General features: G+C 34.9%; 1 protein-coding gene across 4 annotated transcripts in view; it reads right to left on the bottom strand.

Annotated features, from left to right (window-relative positions):
- Positions 1–14,686: 14,686 nt before the first annotated feature.
- The window catches only part of LMO3 (LIM domain only 3), a 61,520-nt gene continuing 50,623 nt past the window's right edge, over positions 14,687–25,583 (bottom strand). For all 4 annotated transcript variants that reach the window (XM_045554251.1, XM_045554252.1, XM_045554253.1 and 1 more), the window contains one exon: positions 14,687–17,640. In XM_045554251.1, coding sequence (XP_045410207.1) covers positions 17,535–17,640 — 106 coding nt within the window. In that variant the 3' untranslated portion in view covers positions 14,687–17,534. The remainder of the gene's footprint in view (positions 17,641–25,583) is intronic.

Below are 25,583 nucleotides of genomic sequence, written 5' to 3'. Positions count from 1 at the left end.
ACACGTTTGCCTACCCCTTGACACGTTGTTCCGGATGGTTGCATAGACACGAGACAGACCCAGTGAGCTGGCCCATTTCTACTGTGAAGTAAAAGAAAATAACTCTCTACCACGGGCAAGGGCAGAATATTGCACTGTCTGTGTGTAATATAACAGGCAAGTAGTTTTGAAGGTACCCACCCCTTATTATCTGACTGAAGGAATTTTCTAGCACTGGGCATATATCAAATGTCTCCCAGTGAGATTAGAACTTCACCAAATGTAAGAGCATGGTCTTTGCCCATGAGGTGATAAATTTCCTGTGCAAGCAACAGTGAACACTTGGGAAGTGAATAAAGAAATGTCTCTAAGCATCTCTTAGGCATGTCATGAAAGGGCACATTCGGTATAACTCATATGAAAAAGGAATGTCTGGTGGTGCTCAGGAAAGAGAGGCAAAGAATGGTGGTGCTTTTAGTAGTAATTCAGGGAGGACATTGCAGTAGATGTTTTTGTAACTGAATATAGGCAGAGGGATTCTCCCCACCCTATTCTCTGACAACAAAAAGAATGATGATGGTGGTGAGTCGGGGTGGGAGGGTCTGTGAGCCCCTCCAACCAGAGGAACTAATTTTGAAAACAAGTTTAACACTGAAGCAAAAGAGACACAGACTGGGAAATTCCTTATGTAGACGTGTTTTTATTTGACAAAGTAGGAAAATCCTTAACATTAGTGGTTTTCTTTTACCTTTTTGTTGTTTTGTAGTGGTTGCTAGAAAGTGAGAACTAAATCAAGGGCCCTTCCCAATGTCTCCCTGTAAGGAATGCAGAAAGGAAAAGAATAAAGGTTGAGACAAAAATTAAAATAGAGGTGCAAGGAAGAAATGGTGTTTCAGAAGGAAAAATTCAAAAGGACCATTAAACAAAACAGAAGGATTCCTTTAGTTTTCAGGGACTTAAATGTCCAGCAAGACCTTGCACTCAGGGAGACAGGTTGGTAAAATGTGCAGATGCTGAATGTGACTTGGAAGAATGCCAGTGGGAGTGCACAGAGGCACTTCTTTGTGTAGTATTGTTTCTGTGGGTAAATGCCAAGACTGGCCCTGGGCTAATTGAAATGAGCAGCTGCGTGGGTCACATCGGGCGTAAGGAGCAAGTATTAACAGGTGCAAGGGGGCCACAGGCTTTTCCTTTGTCAATATTAAAGTAAACAGGTAATGCTGTTCATTTGTCTTCTTAAAATGTAAAACTTCAGGTTCAGATTGAAAGCAGCCCAGGAGTCTAGAGTGCCTCCAGCTTCCCAGATTCAAAACCGGGGAGTCACTCACGTCCAGGAGGAAACAGAAGTTCAGGGGCTATGTCTTCAGGTGTTGATACTCAGGACGGATTACAAAATCACAGGAACTTCTAGCAGGTGTCAAGTGGCTTCCCCAACACAGATTGCATCTTACAGTTGTTTTTCTTCAAGAAGCCTCTCGTGGGGAGAAAAAGCCTCTCTCTCCCATTTCTGATTCCGTTCAGGGCCACTATAATCTCATTCTTGTTTGCTTGCTTGGGGCATAAAAAGCACCAGGTCCACCCCTGTTAAGCTGTTTCATTCCCTCTGAGTCTCTGGTAGTCTCTGTCAAAGAAATTGAACTAAAATGGTTGCTGGGAGTTAAAAAAATTAACATTCTCACCACAAAAATCTTCAGATTGGACCAAGGAAAGTATCTGTGAGTGGGGTTTAATGATCCATCCAAGCTATAGGGCTTAATTTTAAAACAGAAATATTTTTCATTTATGTTTATTAATGTGTGAGATTTTTCAACAGAGAAAAAAGGGAACTGTGAGCTATAAAACAGAATCATAAACAGTAGATTTTATCATCAGGGACAATAGCCGTTTTAACGATACTGAGTTGGAGTGTTCAGGGGTCCACACAGGTTTCATCTGCAGCACAGGTTCATATGCCAAACACCTTGGAATTCTACTATTTCCAGAAAGTGGATTAGAGAAATATTTTTTCCTCCTCTCCATTGCATACTGCCTTAGCATTTTCACAAGTCTGCTGTTTCACGTAATGCATTGCTCATTTTATTTTACATTCCTTATACAAAACAATACTGAAAGAACTAAAACATGTCTCCTTTGTCTTAATATTAGGAGTCACTTTTGTACCAAACGTATAAAATATTATATGGCTCATCTAGGACCTGCCACAAATCCCCGGAGAGATTATTAATAAAGCTAATAAGAAACGTCTTCTTGTGGAAACTCAAGTGAAGTTAAAGAAAATGTGTTACCATAGCTTGGGACCTTTCATCTCCACAGAATCTCTCTTTTCTTCCTGCCACTTTAAAACAAAGCCATTGAGTTGAGCTGATTGTATTTTATTAACTAGTCTTTAAAGAAACAAGTCTGATGTTCTGGTTTTGCTTTAAGGATGAAAGGGGTGACATGTAAAAGACAGAGGACTCTAATTTTTGTCCATCTCTCTAGAATTATAGGTAATCTGGTATTCCACTTTAATATTCACATGTCAGGGGAAAATGTTAAAGGTGAGGGTGTGCACAGTTCACAGTAGCCTCTGGATGTGCAAGAGAGGCTGTACACCTTGATTTGTGCAATCAGTGTTGCCTGTAGCAGTATCACTTAGGCCAAGCAGCTGCGAGGCGCAGCCAACCATTTGTCTCTGTGGGCTCTCCTGGAAACAGGAACATCTGCTTTTCTACGATCAATACTGTAAATTGAGCCTTGCTTTATTCTAGGTACATTTTTTTCCTAAATTTTCTTCTTCAAGCTCTTCAGCCTCTTTGTCACCTTATTGAATACTTTAGCCATGAATTACTGATCTGGAGATTCCAGGATTCTGGATTCTGTAAACATTCCAGAATGCTCACCTGCACTGTCCAGTTGACTAATTCATCAAACCTTTATTCAGCATTTATTATGTGCCAGATATTGCTATAAATCCTGGAGGACTTTTAAGATGCTTACAGTCTACTGAAGGATGCAAAAAATGCTTACGGCCAATTACTCACAGTAATCTAAGTGCCGTGGTACAGGAACCCTGAAGAGTGTTGTATCTAACCTCAGCCTTGCAGATTAGAAAAGCTCTCCCACAGCAATTTCCTTAGAGCACACACCTGGCAGGTGAGTAGGTGTTTGCCAAGGAGAGAAAAATGTTGGGCCATTCCAGGCAGAGGGAACAGCATAGGTAGGATCAGGAGGATCATAGAAGAGGGAAGAGGGAAAAGTTCAGTGTGGCTGGAGCATATGGCCTGTTGTGGTGAAGCCAAAGATGAGTTTGGAAAGGTAGATGAAGCTATATTGTTATTTCAGGGTTTGGAAAGCTATAGAATCTCCTAACTTAAGGCAGTGGGATTTCAACTCCTATTGAGATAATGTTATTTTGTTACTCCATGGAATGAAGATGTATCAATTAAATAAGACAGACAAATAACTATAAATGACATATAAATACAATCTATACTCTTCTTGTAATAAATACGTTAATCTAGATGAATATAATATGAAACATGTCTTTGATATGCATATTTGAGATAAAAGATGGTATTTGTTAGGGTATGTTCTTTCCTCCCAAAATTCTTTGGCAATACTATCTTTTATATAATGGGCATTTCTCTCCCTCAATGCAGCCACCGATTCAAACAAAACATCTGCAGTCAACACTGGCTGGATTCCCACAACTAGGTGAATTTCTAATGTGCTTTTCATTTATCTTTTTATTATGTATTCTAGGGGGCTGCATATAGGAAGGGATGGCATCTGAAGCACAGGGCTAAATGTTCCCTTATGTATTATGGATAGCAGGGATAGGGAAGGCTTTTCAAAGAGCTAGGAAATAATCTCGACATATCCAAGAATATATGAGCTGTGATTTTTAATCCCAGAAATAGACTTGCAGGATAACAAAAAGAGTTTTGCATTTTTATTTTTCTAAAAAATGATTTTTTTTTTTTGCTTTGAGAGATAGTGCTAGATTTGGTAGAATCAATGGGAAATGATACTATTCTCCACTTGAACTTTCTCTTTCATTTGCTCTTATAATAGCACCCTAGGCAATCAATTGGGAAATGCATCTGTATCACCTAGCATTGATCTATTCTCCCAAGCCCTGTAAACCAGGCTGCCAAATCCCTGAACACGACCAGATCTGATCATAAAGGTGAGCCTAAGTCACTTGTGGGAGAGACTGTTCTTGGGTAATCACCATGCTTCCGCTCCCCTGCACCCCATCTACCTTCATGTATTCTTATTTTTCCTACTTTGATAACATGTCCCCTAGTCCTCGACCTTGAATTCAGTGCTGCTCTGGCCTCCTTCAGGTTTAACTCACCTATAGGCTCCCTTTCTGGTTCCTTTATTTTCCAGCATTTTAAAAACTCTGACTTCATCTTTTGTTTTTGTCTCCCCATTGCCTTAAATGATAATTCCACTTATTAGCCTCTAGCAACCAGGGCACTCTCCAGTTTTCCCAACAGCCCAGCCAAGGGTGGCATTGAGATGCTGCCATGTGGACACAAAACTGAAAATTATGCTTAAAGGGTGGCCATCAATTAGCAAGGGGCTTCCACAAGAGTTGGGTGTGGTTAATATACATATATATGGCTGCTGACAAAAGAGAGAGCATGCAGAACAGGCTTAGGAAAGGTAGCAATATTTAGCAATTTGGAGGACTTACTAAGAGTGCTAAAAAGTTTTGGTATAAATAGAAGATATACTCACAATTGTGCTGGATCAAATTTCAACATCACAGATATGGACACATATTCACTTGTGATAAAAATAGAGAAAGTGAGACTACACAAACATCATGGGAATTCCCCAGCAACTTGCAGAAAAATCCATCGGGGACCATGCAAATTGTCAATAAATTAATAAAGTTGCATTTTCATTACAAAAAGAAGCACGATATTGACATCATAAATAAAGCAGCAACAATAGAATATGTGATACTCATTAGCAATGAGTATATTTTAGTGTATTTTGCATCAGGAAGAATATTGTGCCCACTTCTGAGCTCCACAACCGAAAATATATGTGAAAAGCATCAAAAATGTTCAGAGGAAAGCCACCAACATTTTATATAAGTTTTGGAAAATAAGACCTTTGAGGAAAGGTCAAAGATTGGGGATTATCCTGGATGAGGAATGATTTTGGGATGATCTATGAGTATTTTAAGTTTCTTCTTCAGAGAACAGTTGATAAGCATTTTTTTTTTTTTTTGTCTATCACCACTAAAGGCTAAAAGTGAAACACAAAGGATTTAGGCTTGAAAGGAGAAATGTTGGCTGAAGAGGGCTGTCAGCCATTGGAAGGGTTATTTAGTCTCCCTCTAAAACTTGGGTAGAATCTCGGTAACTTGACACATGTGCGTGCACGTGTGTGTGTGTGTGTGTGTGTTTGTGTGTGTGTGTGTGTTCTTATCTAAGGCCAGGGGTACACTAGCTGTTCGTCTTATTAGGATGGAGTCTATGTAGTGAACTGTTTCCTTGTTTAGGGACACTTAATTGAAAGAGTTAAAAATGATTTTATCCATTTAGTTTTACACTATGACTTTAAGCAAGACAATAAATAATCTGTAACATTGATACATTTCGATCTGTCATTGCATTTCATGTGGTTCACTGTGTGTGAAAAAATTAAGTGGATAAATGAAATCCAAAATTTCAGAATCATCAATTCCGTCTAGCTGTAAGCCACAGTAGTCTTTTTGAAGGACAAGTGGAAGAAATGGTTTTGAGAGAAGTAAAGACAGTAAAGAATAGTTCTTGGAATCATTTAGGCCTAATAGATATGTTGGTAAGTTTGGTTAGAATTCTGTTTTGGTACTAAGTAACAAGGCAACCTTGAAATGACACCTTAATTAAAATTAATATGGTGGATCAAGGTAACACATATTCTATTTAATCTATTAACTTTCGTGTTTTCCATCAACTTCAGATTAAATCTAATGTTTTAAATAAGATTTTTACCCTTAAGAAGGTAATATCTGCCATATGATTTCAACAGGTTGTCTAAGTAATACAATTTAAAGAGTAAGGGAAGAGTAATGATATTACCTTTACCACCCAGATGCACAAATACCTAATTTCTTAAGTTCCTCATCAGGAATTCCCCTTTAAAAGTGTAAACACTTGTACTTCCAAGTTCTATCCCAAGGTAATTTGAATGCAATGAGTTTAAAACTCATCTTCTTCTCCAACAAATTACCACCCACTCCTGTTTTGACTACTTCGTAAGTATCTTTGAAGTGTATCTTCTCTCTAGTTCTACCCCATTACCTTTAAATCTTCATTTTTTTCAACTGTATCAGCTGGTCCCCAGCCTGTAGTCTCAGCTGACTCCACTCCTGTTTTCATAAGGCCACCAGATTGAACTTCCTAAAATGTAAATCTGGTTATCCTTCCCCCAAAGTTTTATTTGGGGGGCATAAGGGTGAAATCAGAGTTTGGATCAAGAATCAAATAAAACCAAATAAATGAATTTCACAGATTTGTTTTACCATATTTAAATATGTGCATACATATTTAATAGGGGAGATAAAGTGAAGTAGGAGACTGTTTATTTCCCCAAGTAAGATAAAAAACTACACCTATTATCTAACATTACCACATTTTCATAAAAGAAAGGCTATTTGTATACCCCTCAAAAGCAGGAAAGGTAGATATCAGATTAAAGAATTATTTTTTTAGTAAATATAGCTGAGTAAAATATTTGTAAATATTATCTTTGTTTTTCCTTTTGTTTCCCGAGGAACAACTTCATTGCTCAGAAATTATCTTCAGACGGGATTTGGGGATAGGCAGAAAGACTTTCAGAACTTCCTTTATATCCAAAGCAAAGATCTGACATTATCTCCTCAAGGTGAAATAACCTTGAATGGCCTGACATTTGCACAATGGCTTTCTTTTTGATCTGTCTGTAGTTCTAACTAATTACTTGAAAATACCTTTGCTATTTCTCTGCATCCTTCTTTCTATATTGTTTTATGACAGTCTAATAAGAACTCAGCCTTCTCCACTCCCTATAGGTAAAATTAGATAAATTGTAATATTCTAATGGAAATGCTAACTTTATGTTGAAAAGTCACGGTGATGTTTTGGGGTTATGCAAGATCAGAGAGAAGACAAGACACAACACTAGAAACTTCATCTTTATGTCTCTCTTATTAAAGGATTACGGGTCCTTACACGATAGGAGGGAGCCCAATTGGGAGAAGAAGAATGAAACCATAATGCTGGCTATTGTATAGTAACTGACTCAGTGCAAAATTTCCCTTTTTTGAATCAGGGTGAAGCAGAAAATCATGATCCAATGTGTCAATAAAAATTTCCTAAGTTTCTGCAAGCCGAGTATATCAGCTAGGGGTTGCTTTTACTGCATGTAGCAGAAATTCAACCACAGTGGCAAGAGGTAATCCAAGCACCATGACAAAACACCCAGAGGTAGGCAAGACAGTTCAAGTTCAAGTCTGTTCAGCCTGCCCTGACTCATTGTGAGCGCTCCAGACTCTTTTAGTCTGTGATTGTAAGAAAACAATAAGGAGGAACAAGTAGTACCTACCTTAGGAAAGACAAAAGTGGCCTAGAAAGCCTCCATTGATTAATTCCACCTACCAGAACTGTGCCAAAGGGCCATCCCTGGATGCAAAAGAAGCTACAAAATGGAAATCTTTCCTTGGGGATGTCACTGCTCCATATGCTGTTAGTAAAAATGAAGGGAAGAAATGGTATTGAATAGACAACTGCCATAGCAAGCTCTGCCATTCCATCCTCAATAGCATCTATTTCTGTTGCATTTTTCCTTAAAAGCCTGCAGAATTTTTGAAGCAGGAATATAATTCTGTACTTTCACATGAAGTATAGTGATCCTCCTATCCAGGGAGTCATCAGAGAGGATACAATTCTTCTTATTCTCCTTCCTATGTCTGTTTACTACATTAACTATAATAACTTAGGGTAAAAATTCCCAGATCTCTGAGCCATATTTGACCTTTTTCCATTGTCCCCTTCGCATTCAGTCAACTATCACATTTGGTAAAATTTGCTGTGCTTCTCTATTGCTATTTTTCCCTTCTTTTTACTCTCCGATGGCTACTATGCTGTGTAGGCACTTATCCCTTTCCTTGCTTTTTACAAAACGCTCTTGACTAAACTATCAACATCCCCTCTTGTCTCTCCCTAGTCGACCCTGTACATTTCAGTGGGAGTCAATCTTCAACTTTGGCATTAATTATGCCATATATCTTTCCAAAATCTTTGATGGCTTTCTCTCTGTCAGCTAGATAAAGTCACTGTAAAACTAATTGCTTGGTGACCTTAAATTAGGGGTGATCTCTGTACAAACACCAACATTCTCTCCATCCTCTAATGGTTCTTCAAGACTAAGGGTAAATATTAATATCTATTGTGAACCTTTTTCTAATGTGCCTGGACTGAATTAATCACTTCTTCCTCACTGCTCCTGTAGCACCTTGTAGATATCTCTACTTTCTAAGTTATTACCTTCTGTATTAAGAATTGTTTGCTTGTCTTCCCTCATGTGCAGAGACTACTACTACCTGTTATATTCCTCACAGAACATGGGAGAGAATCTGACATGTGATAAATGTCTGTATGACTGACTGCATGGATATAGTGATTATTGAGTTGATCTTGCTAAATATCAGAAATACAGGCTGCTGCAGTATAAATGCTATGCACATATAGAGCAACTAAAAAAAAAGTTAGAAAAATTATCCGGGCATGGTGGTGCATGCCTGTAGTCCCAGCTACACAGGAGGCTGAGGCAGGAGGATCACTTGAGCCCAGGAGTTTGAGGTTGCTGTGAGCTATCATGACACCATTTCACCCTACTAAGGGTGACAGAGTGAGACTCTGTGTCTAAATATATAAATTAATTAACTAAAAGTTTGAGACCAAAGAAGGTAATAAAAAAATGCCTTATCATCCAATCTATCTGAGTATGGCCTAAACCCTCAGTTTAATTTTCTCTTTGAATCCCAATATTTCACTTGCAAGGAATGTTCTAGTTTGCTTGTTGAACACTCATCTGTAATAATTGTTATTCTTTTCCCCAAGTCTGCCTAGTGGATCATAAACCATCCCCGATGCCCACCCACGCTGATTAACACATAAAAAGCTCTTAGAGGATTTGAGATTAATAAAAATAACAATAATAATAATAACTTGAACACTATGTATCAGGCAAGTATGTGAAATGCTTGACGTAGATTGTTTCATTTCATCTTCAATAAAATCCTGTGTAGCAGGTTTTGTCTCCATTATGCAGATGAGAAAACTGTTATCAATGAAGATAAATAATTTTTTCAAAATCATTGTCTGCCCGATGGCAAAGCTGAGTCTGGGGGATGGACAGGCTTGAAGCTCTGACTCGTGGGTGGGGAGGCGGAGGGGGGGAGGGGGCAGGGACAATATACGTAGCCTAAACATTTGTACCCCCATAATATGCTGAAATAAAAAAAAAAGCTGAGTCTTCTAACCACAACGTTTACAGTCTTAAATGGTTTCAATGGAAAAAAATTGAAGGGTTAATTAAGAAAATTGTGTTTTGAGTTAAACAACAAAGTTTACCTAAAAAGTAATCAAGGTCTGCATAAACCTGATGATAACAGTGTCACAGCACAAATATGGAACCTGCAGCCTTGGGGGCCCATGTGGCCTTCCGGATCCTTGAGTGCAACCTTTTGACTGAATCCAAATTTTACAGAACAAATCCTTTGGGATCTGAAGTTTGCATTCAGTCAAGGGGCTGCACTTGGGGATCTGGAGGGCCACATGTGGCCCAAGGCCACAGGCTCCCCACCCCGGAGTCTCTTCCAGATTTGGATGGCTAAGTCATGCTCTTGGCTCTTGACTCATTCTTCTGTTTATTTATTTTCATCTTCTCAGTGTTCAACTAATGTTGCACAATACTGATACTCTCCGTGAGTGTGAGCACGTGATTTCTGTTACTCCTGTTTTCCACACGTTTGGCCTGTGCAATTTGTGGGTTGAGTACCCATTTCTGGAACAGTTCCCCTTTTGCTCACCTTATTCTGCTGCACTCTGCATTTTTTTTTCAAGCCCTTTATTTTTGGCTTTCTGGTTTTCTAAGGTATTATTTTTTTAAACAAACTTCTTTGATTGATACCTAACATAAGAACTATGCACAGACACACAGACACACACACAGACACACACACACACACACACACACACAAATACTTGAAAAATAACCTACTACAAAATCCACCTGTAATGCATCTGGGTCTATGGAAGCTACGACTCTAGGACTGTACTCAAAAGGGGAAAACTTAATTTAAACTATACAAAAGAATTGTCATACAAAAAAAGCTAAATATTATTGTATATATGATTTGTTTCTTCTATTGAATATATACTTATTTATGTGTCAATTGGTATTCATCTCTAAGTAGAGAAGATTAAATGTAGAGATTGTAAGTCAAACCATGCCAAGAACACAAAGTGCTAATCGGCACAAGTGATAATACATGATAATCAGTTCAAAAGAGAGTCCAACAATTTCTGTGAGAAAGAGGATTAGCCAAATGTCCCAATAGGCAATGTTACTGGCATAGGTCCTATTCCTTGTTCTTTTCTTTATTTTTTTCTTAGAGATGAGGTCTTGCTCTGTCACCTAGGCTTGAGTGCAACGGTGCAATCATAGCTCACTGCAGTCTCAAATTCCTGGGCTCAGGAGATGCTCCTGTCTCAGCCTTCTGAGTAGCTGGTACTACAGATATGTGCCACCACACCCAGCTAATTTATTTTTTATTTTCTAGAGATGGGGGTCTCACTATGCTACCAGGCTGGTCTTGAACTGTTGGCCTCAAGCAATCCTACCACTGCAGCCTCCTAAATGGCTGGGATCAAAGGTGTGAGCCACCACACCTAGCTCTAATTCCTTGTTTCTGAGAAGACAAAAATCTCTAAGTGATTCTGTAGCTTATAATGAGATATTAAAATAGCATATATAAGATTCCAATAACGCTAACATACATCTTTTTGAGAGAAAAGCATTGAGTTATAGGCAATTATAACCCATGTGAAGGACTTGGACTTAAAAAAGTTCCATTAATGTAATACAGAGGCATGACTATTAAATTATTGGCTAACTTGTGTGCACGGTTCATGTCTGAATCATTTTAGACAGCGTAGCTAGTTCTCATGCCCCAACCAAGGTTCATAGAGTCAACAACACAGATCTTGTAACCTCACCTAGTTGAGATAATATTCTCTAACTTTTTAAAGAAATTGCTTGTTATTAATGTAACCTTACAAAGATATGAAGCAAAATACAGAAATATTAATTTAAATTAATAATTTTGTTAAAGTTTTAAGTATATTTTTACAGATAAGTTTTGGCGTACTGTGAGACTTTTTGTCTGTTTTTAAAGTACTTGAAACTTATTATGTGGGATTTTATTGAAAAGTTTAGAAGAATTTGACTAAGATTCTAATCAATGTTTAAATGGTTGAATCTGATTTATTAAATCTACAGGTTTTGCTTTATTAGCTGCTTAAATGGTGTACAAATGTTTAGAGAAATTGAATTTGTGAGAGTTGTATGCTTAATAAATTGGGCATTAAAGAAAGAATAAATAGTAGCAAACATATTTCATACACTAAAGTCTCTCAGGCAAAAAATAGAGATGGCTGTATGTTGCTACACACATGGCAGCTGCCCACAATTTGACACAGATTGCTATTGTTGGGACTTCAATTTTTGTTTCTTCTCATCTTCCGGAAGGAAGTTATAAAATATCAAAGATAGATAATATGCTCATTTTATTGTCTTGATTTCTGAGACTGATCTAGCTTCACCTCACTACAGCATGCTTGTCCTGGTGCAGAAAATTGTAGCTGTTTATTCTAATTTGTTCTCAAGTCAATGCTGACCACCTTTTATTTCCATTACTGCTATGCTAGGGATTCTCTATTCTTGGTATCCTGGATTTACAGGTTCAAATAAATGTCTCCATGGTGTGGTTGAAATAAAGAACTCCCGAACAGATTGCATCTAGGAAAAAATGATCACTCTCATTCCCAAGTTTCATCTTAAAGCTGACATTAACTCTTAAATATTCAGAATTTTGGCTCAGGCATGGATAACCCCTTCTAGTTCTTGGTTATTCCCAGGGGCTACAAAATAATAACAGTGACAATAATAAGGACAACCCTACAGGAGATGATACAATAGGGTGGTACTAGACCGAGAAAACTTGTATTTATAATCTCAGGCCCACTACTCGCTAGCTGTATGACTTTGGGCAAGTTAAATAACCTGTCTGTGGTTTTATTTAAAAATCGTAAACTAGGGGTAATAATGTCTATGTCACAGGGATGTTGTAGAAATTACATGAGTGTGAAAAACTACCTGATACGTGGTAAGTGTTCAGTAAATGTTAGCTATTATTATTAAAAGCTGTTGAAGATGGGTCATAGGATAATGTTACATGTTTCATTAAATGGACTATTTTACTTTAGGTGATTTAAAGTCTCCTCCAGAGGCGGGGGAAAAAAAAAAAAAGATTTGGATAATCTATTATCTGAATGTTTCTTACTCTTGTTTTTCTTTGTACTGTGTCCACTAAATGTGGTATAGTTAATGGCAACCACCTTGCCCATAAAGCCAAAATATTCTGTAATCAGCTCTACTATACCAATTTCACAAGTGTTCAGCTCCTCAATCCAGAATACCAATTGTGTGAAAAGTGCAATGAATTTCAATTCACTTTTGATTGCAATGATCTGAACCAACCACCAAACCTAGTTGATCCTAGATGATTTGTTCTTTATAATTTTGTGCATTACGTGATCTGCACACCCAAAACAAGAGTACCTTTGAATTTGACATATTTTCCTTTTCAGAAAACAGAATTCTTTTAATTAAAAACATTTTTAAAAAGTTCAGTTTGTGTAATTGTTAACACCTGCTATGTGTTAACAACAGATGTTTCTTACTTACCTAAGGGAACTGTTATAATTATTCTATAAGCTTATTGGAATGGCATTTACCAAGATAGTTGGGAAAGTTTAGTTGGTGACTTTGTATGCAATATTTGGTATTTCTTTAAATCTCTTCCCCTATTGCTGTCAATCACCACCAACTCACCCCAACCCAGCCTACAAAAAGCAAAAATTGTCATTTTGGGGTAGCAAAATGTTTACAAAGCTGGCAATGATCATGTATATTTTACTCTTCATGAAAAGTTACTAAAAGTAAATTGTGTATCCTGAAACCATTGTAAATTTACTTTTAAGTGTTTTAGCAGCTAATCCTTATACTGTTCAACATGGCATTCTTAAATCTTGATTATAATAGTAAAAAAAATACCTTTTAGAAAGATAATATACCCTTCTTGTAGCTTGGCTTCCAAGGAAGCCATAGTAAAAATGAGAGTTTTCTTTATTTTTCTGGCCATTGATAAGGTCTCATAAGCAGTAGGCTTTCTGAATTCTTCATTTATGATACTAATCACACAATTACCTATAGGCATGTGTTAAATATGACACTGGTTTCAGCCAAATAATGGGCCAATTGCAAACAATGAATAAAGAGAAGCAGCTCCATTTATAACCACTGTTTCAACAGAGCTCTACTGTAATCATAGTGATCTGACGGTGACTCATTAATTAATTGATGTTCTTTTTTATTATGTGCTATTGAGTTAATGAGTAATTTGTGTGAGATAATTCTCTGAACACATTGATTGCTTGAGATATTTTCTGGGGCTTTCATACCAATGACATGCTGAATAGGTAGAAGATGGTATTCGTGTTTGTGTGCTCCTTACTAACAGGTTTGAGATGAGTGCAAACCAACGCAAAGACATGTTAAAGTTATCTGATGTAGGGAGTAGCCTAAGTCTGTCCAGTAGGAGGCTGAATGATCAGGGAGAGGCCTGTTGCATAGTAAGCACTCAATAAATGTCAAATGAAATAATGACTACATTAAACCTTTGCTTTCTTTTACCTTAAGTTGCATTAAAATCACATTTAAAAAATATCTACAATGATGTTTTTAAGAAAAAAGTAATGATCACAAAAGCTTTTGCTAAAATTGTATTTTGTGCTAATGGCCTATTACAATAAACATGCAGATTGTTTTTGCAACTTAGTGAAGTGAACGCTAAACATGTTTGGCCTATATCATTTCTTTGAAATTGTTTAAGTGACGATTCAGAGAGTGGTTTGCCTAAAGTAATAGTTAAAAGGAAACCACTTGTGTATGGCATGCTTTACCCTAGCTGCAATTTTCAGCACCATTTCATTAAAGGCACAGCATCTCTTCCTCGAAAATGTGGGACTTAGTTTTTTGTTTTAATTCATTATACAAAAAACAGGAAATTTGAAATTTAGTCTGACAACAGCAACACAGTTGCTTTCAGAAAGATCACTTAAAATTTGTATAAATGTACAAAATTACACCCAGCAATTGCTACCTTCATTTTTGACAGTTTTATCTTCCTCATGAAAGTAAACAGCAGTAAACTACTTAGCTCAGAAATCCTAAATATAATATTTAGAGAAAGCATTTGAGATCCTTCATCTAGGCTTGCTATGCTTTACCTTGAGAAAGTAAATGTCCTTACATATCGTTTTCCTTTTTTGTGGACTTCCATGTATATTTTCTAGGTATCATTTTAGATTTTGCCAATTGAGCTCAAATAATCTAATACCCCTTTTATCAAAAACATAAATCCAAATGTAAAAAGTGAAAGAATTCAGCAGATATTTATTAAGCAAGATGAAAGTGAAATTACAAACACAGGTCAGCTTTTAAACTCAATCAGCACTTGGTGTAGTGGGGGTGCCTGGTCCTTCACCATAGGCACCCTGTGAGAAGCGAGTTAGGGAGCGAGTTTCACTGCTTGAGAAATCAAAGCTACATCAGGGGTGTCCTATTGGAAGCATCAGATAACAAGCTAAATGACGTCAGGGCTACACAACACAAAGAGGAAAGTTGACAATTCCAGGGCTTTGAGTAGTCAAGACAATTAGTTTAGTACTCCAGGTCAAAAATGCTACTGTTTATGGACAGTTAGCTGTAAAAATGGCCTACAGCTGAAATTATTCCTGTCTTGTTTCACAACTTCATAGAGATTAAAGATAATCTAAACAGATTAAGGCCTTAACCTTTAATTCAGGCGAGTAATTTTGTTTGTAGTAAAAAGCATAAGAGTTGATTCCCAAAGTATTAAGTAAAAGAAAAAGCAGTGAAAACCTTGTTTGGTCTTTGGGTGGCAAGGATAGTTGAACGGCTTCAAGAAGTTGAGACAAGTTTGTTCCCAATTTACAAGTATTTCCACATATCAATAAACATATAAAAACCATTTAAATCTAAAAAAAAATCATTTGAAAAAGATACTGACAATTAAAATTTTACATCCACGTGAATTTCAAACAACTGTTAATAAGGACTAGCAGGGCTGTGTTATGAAAACACCTCTCACTTATCTCACTCCCTCCCATTTTTATTTTGTCTTGCTTTGTTTTTGGCTATACAAGGTTTGTTTTTTTTTTTTTTTTTTTTGTGAAACAATTGTAAGGCTCAAAGGCTAAAATAACAGTTATTCTGTGAGATCCAAATAGCTATTTTTGAAATTCTTTCTTCAATATAATTTTGAATTTGGGGGACATGTGATGTGAACACTCTTAACCATGAAGCATTTGTAAAAATACATATCATTCACTTTTCACAGAACCATTTTCTTAAAAATAAGAGGCAATATAGAGATTCACATGCACGTTCATAATAAAGCTTTGTTTCAAAACAACTCAAATCCACACCAGCATTATTTTCAGCTTAATATTTTGGCCCCAAACCAAAAATTCAGGTTTAACATTTAATTTTCTGTAATGCATATATTGGCAGGACAAAATATGTATGTAAATAACACTGGGAAATATTGTTTCCTGTACAAGTGATCAAAAAAAAAAAAATAAAAAGAAAACCCATAGCACTGTTTGCTATGGTAGAAATATGGTTCATTGTGCCTACGCAGAATTAGATTTGTTGAAAAGTAGTTTTATTACAGGGAGTAGAAGCAAAGAAACAAAGTGTGAGCAACCCAGAAGAGGGGATCATATTCTCATTTTTATTTCCTTAATTGTAATTTAAATAATTGTTCTCCATAATTTCTGTTTCTAGAGCTTTTTTCTTTATCTGCTATCATGTAGGGAAGGGCATATTTCACCTTTAAGACATGGAGTGGCAGATTTCAGCCTGTGTGTGATGTATTCTGAGTCGGTAATTCCCTCAAGCAATGAGTAAAGTAAGCCGCATCAAACTTAAAGGGTTCACTTTTTAAACATTGAAATAAACGGCAGGGAAATACAGAAAAATATATAATCACCAGTTCTCAGCTTTTTATCAATCCCTTTGTTCCTCTTCTTCTAGAAGATTCTATGAGCATTATGTTGCTCTGCTCAAAAGTAACTTCACTACTCAAATACCATCATACTTCAATGTGCATTACCATGATTTCAGTAGATTCACACTCAAATCTTTTCAGTGCCATAAATTTATTAAGCCATAAAGTTATTAAACCCTTAGCTCTTATGGAGAGATCTGGGCAAAATTTATACAAGAAATTTACTTTATCATTTTAAAATTATCTCATAATTGTGGCAATACTTTTTAAAAGTAACCCTTTGGAAAATTTTTACACTATACCCAAAGGCACTAGTTCACATAAGGGGTGTGACTGAAAAAGCAAAACAAAGCCATTGTGTAGGCAAAGAACACACAAAAAGGATATTAAAAGGATAACTGGTAAGCTTTAAAGTCATTCTAAAAATGGCACTTTTCACGTTGGTATAAAATGAAAGTGCTTTAAGATGAAATTTTTATGCATTTTTTAAAGCTGATTTTTTTAACCCCCTGAAAATAGGGGGTTATAACAAGAACACCGATAGACTCTAAATCATAGTGGCAATAAGTAGTGGATGTCACTAAAATGCTTTGTGTGTGTCTTTATTGTTTAGTGTTTTTAATGTTGATAGACTTGTTTTATCTATCTGTGTATCATTAGTGAGATTTGCTCTTCAGTTCTTTACTAGAAAGTTACAGCTCATTTAAAATAGCTGGTAGATACAGAAAGCATAAATATACAGTAAGTTTAAACACTGATTGTACTAAATGCAACAATACAAAGAAGCAAACAGAACACAAATGGTAACACAATAAAACTGTATTACATTTGTGCTTCAAATATTACAATACATTATATACAATAGTCCAAAATAAACATCTCATGCCAAGTGACACAAAAATGAATAGCAAGCAAAAAAATCCAGCAATATGTACATTACTTTTTTCTTTAATAATAAACATTCAACTCTGAACGGGGGCAATTTCACTACATACAGATGCAGTCCGCCTTTTATTCCATATAACCATCCTGCTTCCCTATATCTACGCTATTCAGTAGGTTCCTGTGTCGATTCTTATATACATGTGGAGCAAAAAAGATAAAAGAATGTAGTGCTTTGTATTCTTAATGGGGTGATGTTGATAGATCAGCGAACCTGGGGTGCATAACCTTCTTTCATTAAACCTTCCTCGTAGTCCGTCTGGCAAAGGATCATGTTATTCTTCAGGAAAAATTTGTCTCCAACACAAAATCTGAAAATATTTTAAACAATAAAATGTGTTAAGACCATTTCACTCAAATCTATAGATATGAAGATTGATTTTCCTAATAATAGTTTCACATGGTAATAATTCCCTGAATCTGAAAACTTGACTTAGAAAGTTGTCTTCATTATTAAAATTAAACCATTAACCATTTACCATTTACTTCCTTTATGAAACATTTCACACAACATTTGAAATCCCACTTTTGTTTATAAAAATATAGGAACATTGAGGTAAATACTTTGGGCACCAAAGGCAACTTTCTTTTCTTTATTAAAACTATTATTATTTTTACCACATTGAAAAGACAAAAAGAACTGATCTATAGTTACCGTCATTAAAATAAAAGAATGATAATATTTCACTGCAGTAATTACGGAAGATTTGATCGTTGGCTAATTAGGCACTTAATAAAAAAGTACAAGGCATTAAAATGAATCAAACAATTAAAAAGATAGCCCATTTTAAAGCTTCCTATTTAAAGCTTCCTTCTACTCTGTTATTAAAATGTGATTAAATTGCAGTAATTTGGAAGTGACCATTCTGAAGTGAAAGTTGCTTTAGCATCAAACTCTTCTTTGTGGGAAGTTTACCAACTATAAAATAGTAGATGTCATGTCTTAGAGCACTTCTAATTTAACCAAAGGGAATAACCCGTATGAACTTCTTAATATTGATGTAATAAATAAAACCAGTTTCTGATAACTAATTATGTATTTTATTTTATACAGCATTGTTTAACGTGCAAGATTGTAATGCTTTTAATAAGCGTTCTTTTTGTATTATTTCCCAATGGTGACACTTTGGACACAATTAAGGTCAGAAATAAATGCTTTTGCTGTTTCCGGTACATTTAACAATAAAGTAACTCTGGGGAGATCTGTATATATATTTAATTGTAACAATTTAACCTTCAAACAGTGGTGTCTGGAAGAGTTGACCCACTAAAACTACTTGTAATTATACAAGTTGACCTCACTGACCTTTGATAGTGGTCTCTCTTTATCAGATAGTCAATTTCAAATGATGTTCAAGCAGAAATCTTAGTGGATAGATTAAATTGTGTCATGAAAAGCCACCCTTTAATGTTTTGTGAAGTTGAAGGTTTAAATGAGGAGCAGTTGGACTGATTTACATTTGCAAAGATTGGAATGCTAGACAAACAGTGAACCTATTTATTTTCCAACTGGGTAGCTTTGGAAATTTATCCTTATACTAGCTAAGTAGATAGAGGGAAAATAGTGTAATAAAAAAAGTAGATTGAAAAGAATTAGCTTTCCTCTTAAAGGAAAATTGGTCTGTTTATTTGTGGAATTTGCTTTTTTTCCCCAGGATTACTGCCTGCTGATGATGTTGATTGAAAGCACAGACGCACTGATCTTGAAATCCTGTGGTTGTTTGTGGTCAAAGCTACTGGATACAATGAACATTCAAGTTTGGGGCTTTAAGTATATTTTCTTTGTATTAGTTGTAAACTGTACACTTTAAATGTTGCACTTAAAAAGTGGTGTTTGAACAAACCAGTTTTTGTAGCTATCCTGATCACTAAGATATTTTAAATAAAAGGAAGTATTTCTCTTGTTGAACAGGCCTAACTAGGTAAATTAGATATCTTTTATGTGAAATTATATAAAATACCATGTAGAATATATTTAATCACTGTTCAAAATTATCAATTTATATTGCTGTTGAAATTAATTTCAACTAATAAGCTAATAATAAAATATCACATCAAAAATAAATAGATTCAATAAATCACTCTTATGTTCCATCTGATGTTACTGAATCATTTTTTCTGAAAAACAACTAATCTGGAAATACTCTTTCAACTCCACTTTGCCTGAAATTTCGCTTTTGCCTTTTTATCAAGTCCCAAAATTCTATTAGTCATCAAACAAAAACATGGTTTTTGGTCATGTCATCATGTCATGCCATTCTTACCTTTAAAGGCCTTTACATTTAGAAAATTTTTATTTGTAGATTAAAAAATTCAAGGTAATTATAGTGAGAAAAGCATGGAACCAAGAGCCTGGGGATCTCATCTCTGTCACTACCCAATGCAAGACATACTAAGCCTGTCTCAGTGCCCTGTGTGTAAGCAAAAAACAGGATTTTTTCTGACTGGCTGTAGGGAGGTTCAAATGAAAAGAGTGTGAAAGGCAGGTATATTGTAATGAGTAAGGTTCAAATCCCAGCCTTCCACTTAAGATAACTGAACATAGAACTTCAGTTTTTCTCTTTAATATCAGTCACTTTTGTAGGTTTGTGGCAAAGAATAGTAATGCAGTCTGTAAGTCTTACCTCAGTGTTCAGAATGTAGGTAAGTATTAGAAAGTATTATCATTGCCTTCTTCAGAAGCAACATCTAAGGCTCCCTTCTCAAAATTTAAAAAACCTGCTCAAAGATTCCATAGCTAGAATGTATGTGTTAGAGGAAGGAAAATAACCCAGGTCCCTTTGGATTCAAGATCTATGCTTTTACCTGGAGGAAGTAAAGCAAGAAGACTACAAGGATAATGCGAAGATTAAAAAGTTATACAATTTTCTTGTACTGCTGTTATCCCTTTGCATAACTTGAAATAAGTCTGCCTACCATTATGTGAGGTATTATGTGTGTTTGTGTGTATGTATATATGGGGGGAGAGAGAGCGTGAGATTGTTTACCGAAAATATTGCTACCTGAAATATTTTGTTATTAATATGTTGTCAACTGTATAAAGTATATTTTATGTGCATTTCAATTTATACTTAAAGGTCAAGATTAAACAGAATTTGGGTGAGGAATGTCACACTTCCACAAATGACTCAAAGAAAACACCCTTGAAAGCTGTGGTTAAGAGCAGATTATGATTGGTATGCAATTAAGATTGGTTTCTTTCCTTAAAAATGTTTCATATATAAACATGAAGAAATAAGAGAAACAACAATGCAGATATTAAATGCTTAACAAAATAATCTGTAACTGTGATTTTGTAAGAAGTGCTAATTTCCAGTGTTATATAACCAACTTCTTATGAGATTTAGCATTTGCAGAAAGAAAACATTATAAAAGCAGTGATGGCCAAAGGATACTGAAAGTACATTAACAGATCGAGCTAAAATTCCTGCAAATAAACGGATAATCTGCCTTGTAATGTAATCCTAATTACTTGTGGTATGGTCAGTTCAATTAGTTTTGCCCTCATATTTTTTTAATGTTAAAGGAATAAAAAGATGCCCAGATTATTAAACCATCTAATCTTGATGTTTTGGAATTAATAATAGATTTAATTTCAAAATATTTTGGAGTGATTCTAGCTGAGACTTAAGAAGTATAAGAAATAAGTATAATTAATAAATCATCTTTATAAAATATGGTGCTTAGAGTAGTTTTGAGCAGGTTAAAAACTAAAAAACTAAAAAACCTATGCTAAGTAGCCTCCATTTGTAACATCCTTTTTAATAAACTAAAATGTTAACTTAGTCATCTTAATTACCTAAGGTTACTGACTACCAATTAAGATTAATTTTTATTTCTACAACACTTGAAAAAGAATATCCAATTTATGTTTCTAATATCTCCATTCTCCTATTTTTCATGCTCAGTTGCTCTAAGATGGAGATTTCTGTACTGTACGGTTTCAGTGAGAGGTAGAGGTTAAATACTCATTCCCCCACTACATACTTGCAAATAAATTTACAGTCTCTTTCCCACTGACAACATGGTTGTCATTACACAGATCATTCCTAATAAGCCTTTTCGAACCAATTATACTACCCACACCCCAAATCCTGTCATAAATTATTCAAACTCTACCTTACTTTAACTCTACTATATCTATGCACATTTATATGTTCTTAGAAAATAAAATACTCCTTTTGGATCAGGCCTGAGTCCCGAGAGTGAAACTAGACTCTGCATTCTAACCTTGAGTATACCACTTTCTAACTGTGTAATCTTGAGCAAGTTACTTAAATTTTTTGTACTTCAGTTTCCTCATCTGTAAAACGAGACTAATAATAGTACCTACTTGTGGGTTATTTTGAATGTTAAATAAGTTAGTACATGTAAAACACTCAGAACAGTGTCTGGTGTATGATTAATGCTGTATAAACATTTGCTATCCTGAATATTTGCTAATGATATACTTTTCACCTTTACTTAAGTTGCTCCCTAGCCAGGAATATTTCCTCCCTTTTTTCCATCTACTTAAATTCTAAATATTCTTTAGTTCCCATTCCCTCCATCAACATTCCCTGTCAACTCACTTATTCTGATCTTTCCCAAAGCACTTATTTCTTGGTATATCATTTACTGTGGCACTTCAACATTACTCATGAATGTGCAACAGATTTTCCAATCTGGACAGCAGTTCTGAGGTAAGTAACCATGAGTTATATCTCTTTTGAACCCTTTGTAGTACCACCATAAGTTGTACTACCACTTAAGCTTGGTGGTCGATAAATATCGGTTAAGATAGATTTATTCCAGAACACAATAGCTTTAAATTTTTAAAAAATGTGTTTTAGATGAATACTTTAAATCTGTATTCATTTGACTTTTATTCAATGACTTCCTACCTTTACAATTTCATTTCCTCCTGATCCTTGCTCTACTCTCTACTTCTCCATATCTCTATCAAACTCCTCCTTTAATCTCTGAGCATACTGAGCTGCTTTTCATCTACTAAACACATCAAATGCTTTCCCACCTCCATGCCTTTGTACGTTGCTCTCTTTGCCGGGAAAATTCTTTTCTCACTGCTCCCTGGGCCCCTCATCTTCCCCAACTCCCACCAGACATACTTCCCATACCTCAACTAGTTCTAGGAAGTTCTTTCTTAAGACCCAGCACATCAGCCCTTTGATGCTTCCCTAACACTTCAAGAAGGATGGATCTCTCTCCCCTCAGTATAGATCTGTTTAGCATCGATTACACTCTTCTGTGAATCTTTGATGTCTTGTATCTCTCATAGCTCTGAACACCTCTAAGAAAGAAACTAGATTTTATTAACCTCAGTTCCACAGAGCCTAGCACAGTGCTTTTCTTCTTCAATAAAAAAAAATAATAATAAATTGTTATACAATTCTACATACTTGGAAAAGTTTCATTGGAAACAAGCATTTCTTTTTCTTTTCTTATAAAACCATCATTTAGTTTTACTGAGTTTTCTATGGAAGAGGTGCTTATTCACTTTTAAGAAATTAACCTATTATACAGAATTTTCCAATCCTGGAAATTCAAGATATCATGAGATTCAAGATATCATAAAAGAAGTTCAAATAATCCTATTCTTGTTTCCTTTTAAAATAGAGAAACTTTTAGAAATTTAATTTAGGATTCACAATTTTAGCCATAGCCCTCTAAAAAGGACAGAGAAGATCTGTATAAGGGACACCCAATCCTAAAAGGTTATTATTACTACTATCTTTTTAAACATTCAGAAACGCTTTGGATCTTAATGATATTTTGATTTAAAAGTTAAAATGAAATGACTGCTAAATAAAATTCATAAAGATTTGTAAATCTACAATTTCAGGTGTCAATAAACTTTGCTTAAGGAAAAATGTGTATAAATTATCTATTTACCTCCTATTTTTCTTGAAAAGCTGCAATACTGTGGCAATAATTTGGCTACTGGAAGCATAGCCTTCTGTGGGATATGGCTTTATTGGAGGGGATTGAAGTAAACCTCGAAGTAAACCTCAAATTAAAAGGAGAATTCCTATATTGAAAATCTTCTGTACTCAGGGTAACAAAATTTGTCTGCTTTGCTTGACTGATGAAGATTAGCTGACTTCTTGCATTGAAGAAGTTTGTCTTGTAGGGCTGAAGTGACAAGACAATAACTAAGTGCTAATTGTGCATAACCAGCACTAAAGATATGCAGTCCCATTATGGCATGTAATAAATGAAGCGAACACAGAAATATATTAGGTACTTTAATAATGATACTAGAATAGTATTTTGCAGCAATAAGAATGTGAACAGTTTTAGAGTCAAAATTTAGGAGTGTTTGTCTTACTTGACTGAGTTCTACTGAGGAGACAGACTTAATTGTGAATGCAACTTTTTATTTCAATGGTGAAATAAAATTGATATATGATTTGTAAATAGCATTAACAACCTACAATTACTTTGCATCATAATAGAATTTAGGCTGGGTTTAGCACTTGAATGATGTTTTAATTTTCTATGCAGAACATGGATAAAATAGGTAAGCCTACCTAACAGAAAAATGGACAAAGGGCATAAACTGCCTAGTTCCTTAAAAGAAGGAATAACCAAAGGGCAGCTAGTAACCAAATAAATGCCAATTAAACATTATAATGAGATACCATCTTTTATCCCTCAAGGTGACAAGGATTTTTTTAAAACGATAATTCCTAGTATTAGAGTGAATATGAGGGAATGCATTGGTGTGTACATTTCTTCTGTGAGAATAATTGGTATAGCTTTTCTGGAGATCATTTTGGCAACGTATAACATTAGCCTTCAAACTGTTATATACTTTGTCTAACTAATTATGCTCCTGTGAATTTATCCTGACACAGATATGAGCATTTGTTTCTTTACAGTCCATATTATATTGATAATACTGATAATATTTATAACATGAAAACTTTTGAAGAAACAACTTACATGTCTGATGATAGAAGACTCATTTATATGTCAACCTCTATCCATAAAACTGAACACAAGAAAGCTTAAAATATGTTAAAAGAATTTTTAATGGCAGGTAACAAGGCATACAATAGAAAGTGAAAAACTCCAAATATAGAAATTAGGATTCTTCCCTGTTACTTTTCTTTAATCTGGTTAAACGTGGGTATAATATGTATACTTTATATCATTTGTCATATATACATAGGAAAGTATATGTCTGGCTATATACCAAAATATGAAAATATTTTCTTTCAGAATAGTGAGACATGGGGCAATGTTGCTTTTTATCATTTTCTATTTTCTAAAGTTTCTACTATGAATATATAATCTTGTATAAATAGAAAAGCAGTAAATTTATTATTGCATAAAGATTACCACATTGTGGGTATTAGTGGATCAACATTGCAAGTAAACAAAAGCATTCTAAACTTACTAATACACCTTTAAAATGTACACATGCATATAAATGTGTCTGTATGGATGTATGAGTATTTGTGCTTGCATATCCATATCCCCACAAAAAACAATATGTGCGCTTGTCAATTTATTTTTGGCTAAATGTCAGCTTAGACTACATTTACTTACTTTGATTCTAAGCATTTGTTGGGAAGAATCAAGATGTTATAAAATGACATCTTAAATTGTTGTCTAGGTAAGTATTATATCATAAGATATAGGGGACCACATTCTGAACATCTACATCTAGTAAGGGACACTATTGAGATTATATATATCTTGTGGAAAAACCAAGTTAGTGGAATATTGTTTGGTAAAAGTAAATTATAAATATAAAATAACTTTTGAGAATCTATTGTTTTCCTGGTACTTAATATAAATTATTTTATTTAATTTTCACTCTGTAAGATAGATATTAATATCTCTATTTTGTGGGTGCAGAAACCAAATTCATTAAGTAACATACTCAAGATCGCACAGCTAATATATCAGCTACGATATGGTGGTGGTGGAATTCGAATCCAGTTCTCACTATAAATATCATATTCTTTCTACTATCTATAGGGCATCATAAGAAGACTGCATCAAATAATACCTTTCAGAGTCAATTTCAATAATGGAGAACTTGATGCAACTAATATTTATTGATTATATACTATGTCCAGGTATTCTCATAGATACTCTAAATTTATTTTCATTAAAATTCATCAAATGTACTAATTTTTAAAATATTATATTTTAATGATATGTGCATTTTAATATTCTACTATTCTCTGAACACAAATCGAGTATAAGTAGTGTATAGTTTCCACCTGCAATAAAAGTTATA

This window comes from Lemur catta, chromosome 6 (genome assembly GCF_020740605.2).
Source record: "Lemur catta isolate mLemCat1 chromosome 6, mLemCat1.pri, whole genome shotgun sequence".
NCBI classification, from domain to species: Eukaryota; Metazoa; Chordata; class Mammalia; order Primates; family Lemuridae; genus Lemur; species Lemur catta.
Note: the sequence above shows the minus strand (reverse complement) of the source record. Positions and strands in the feature narration are given on the sequence as shown.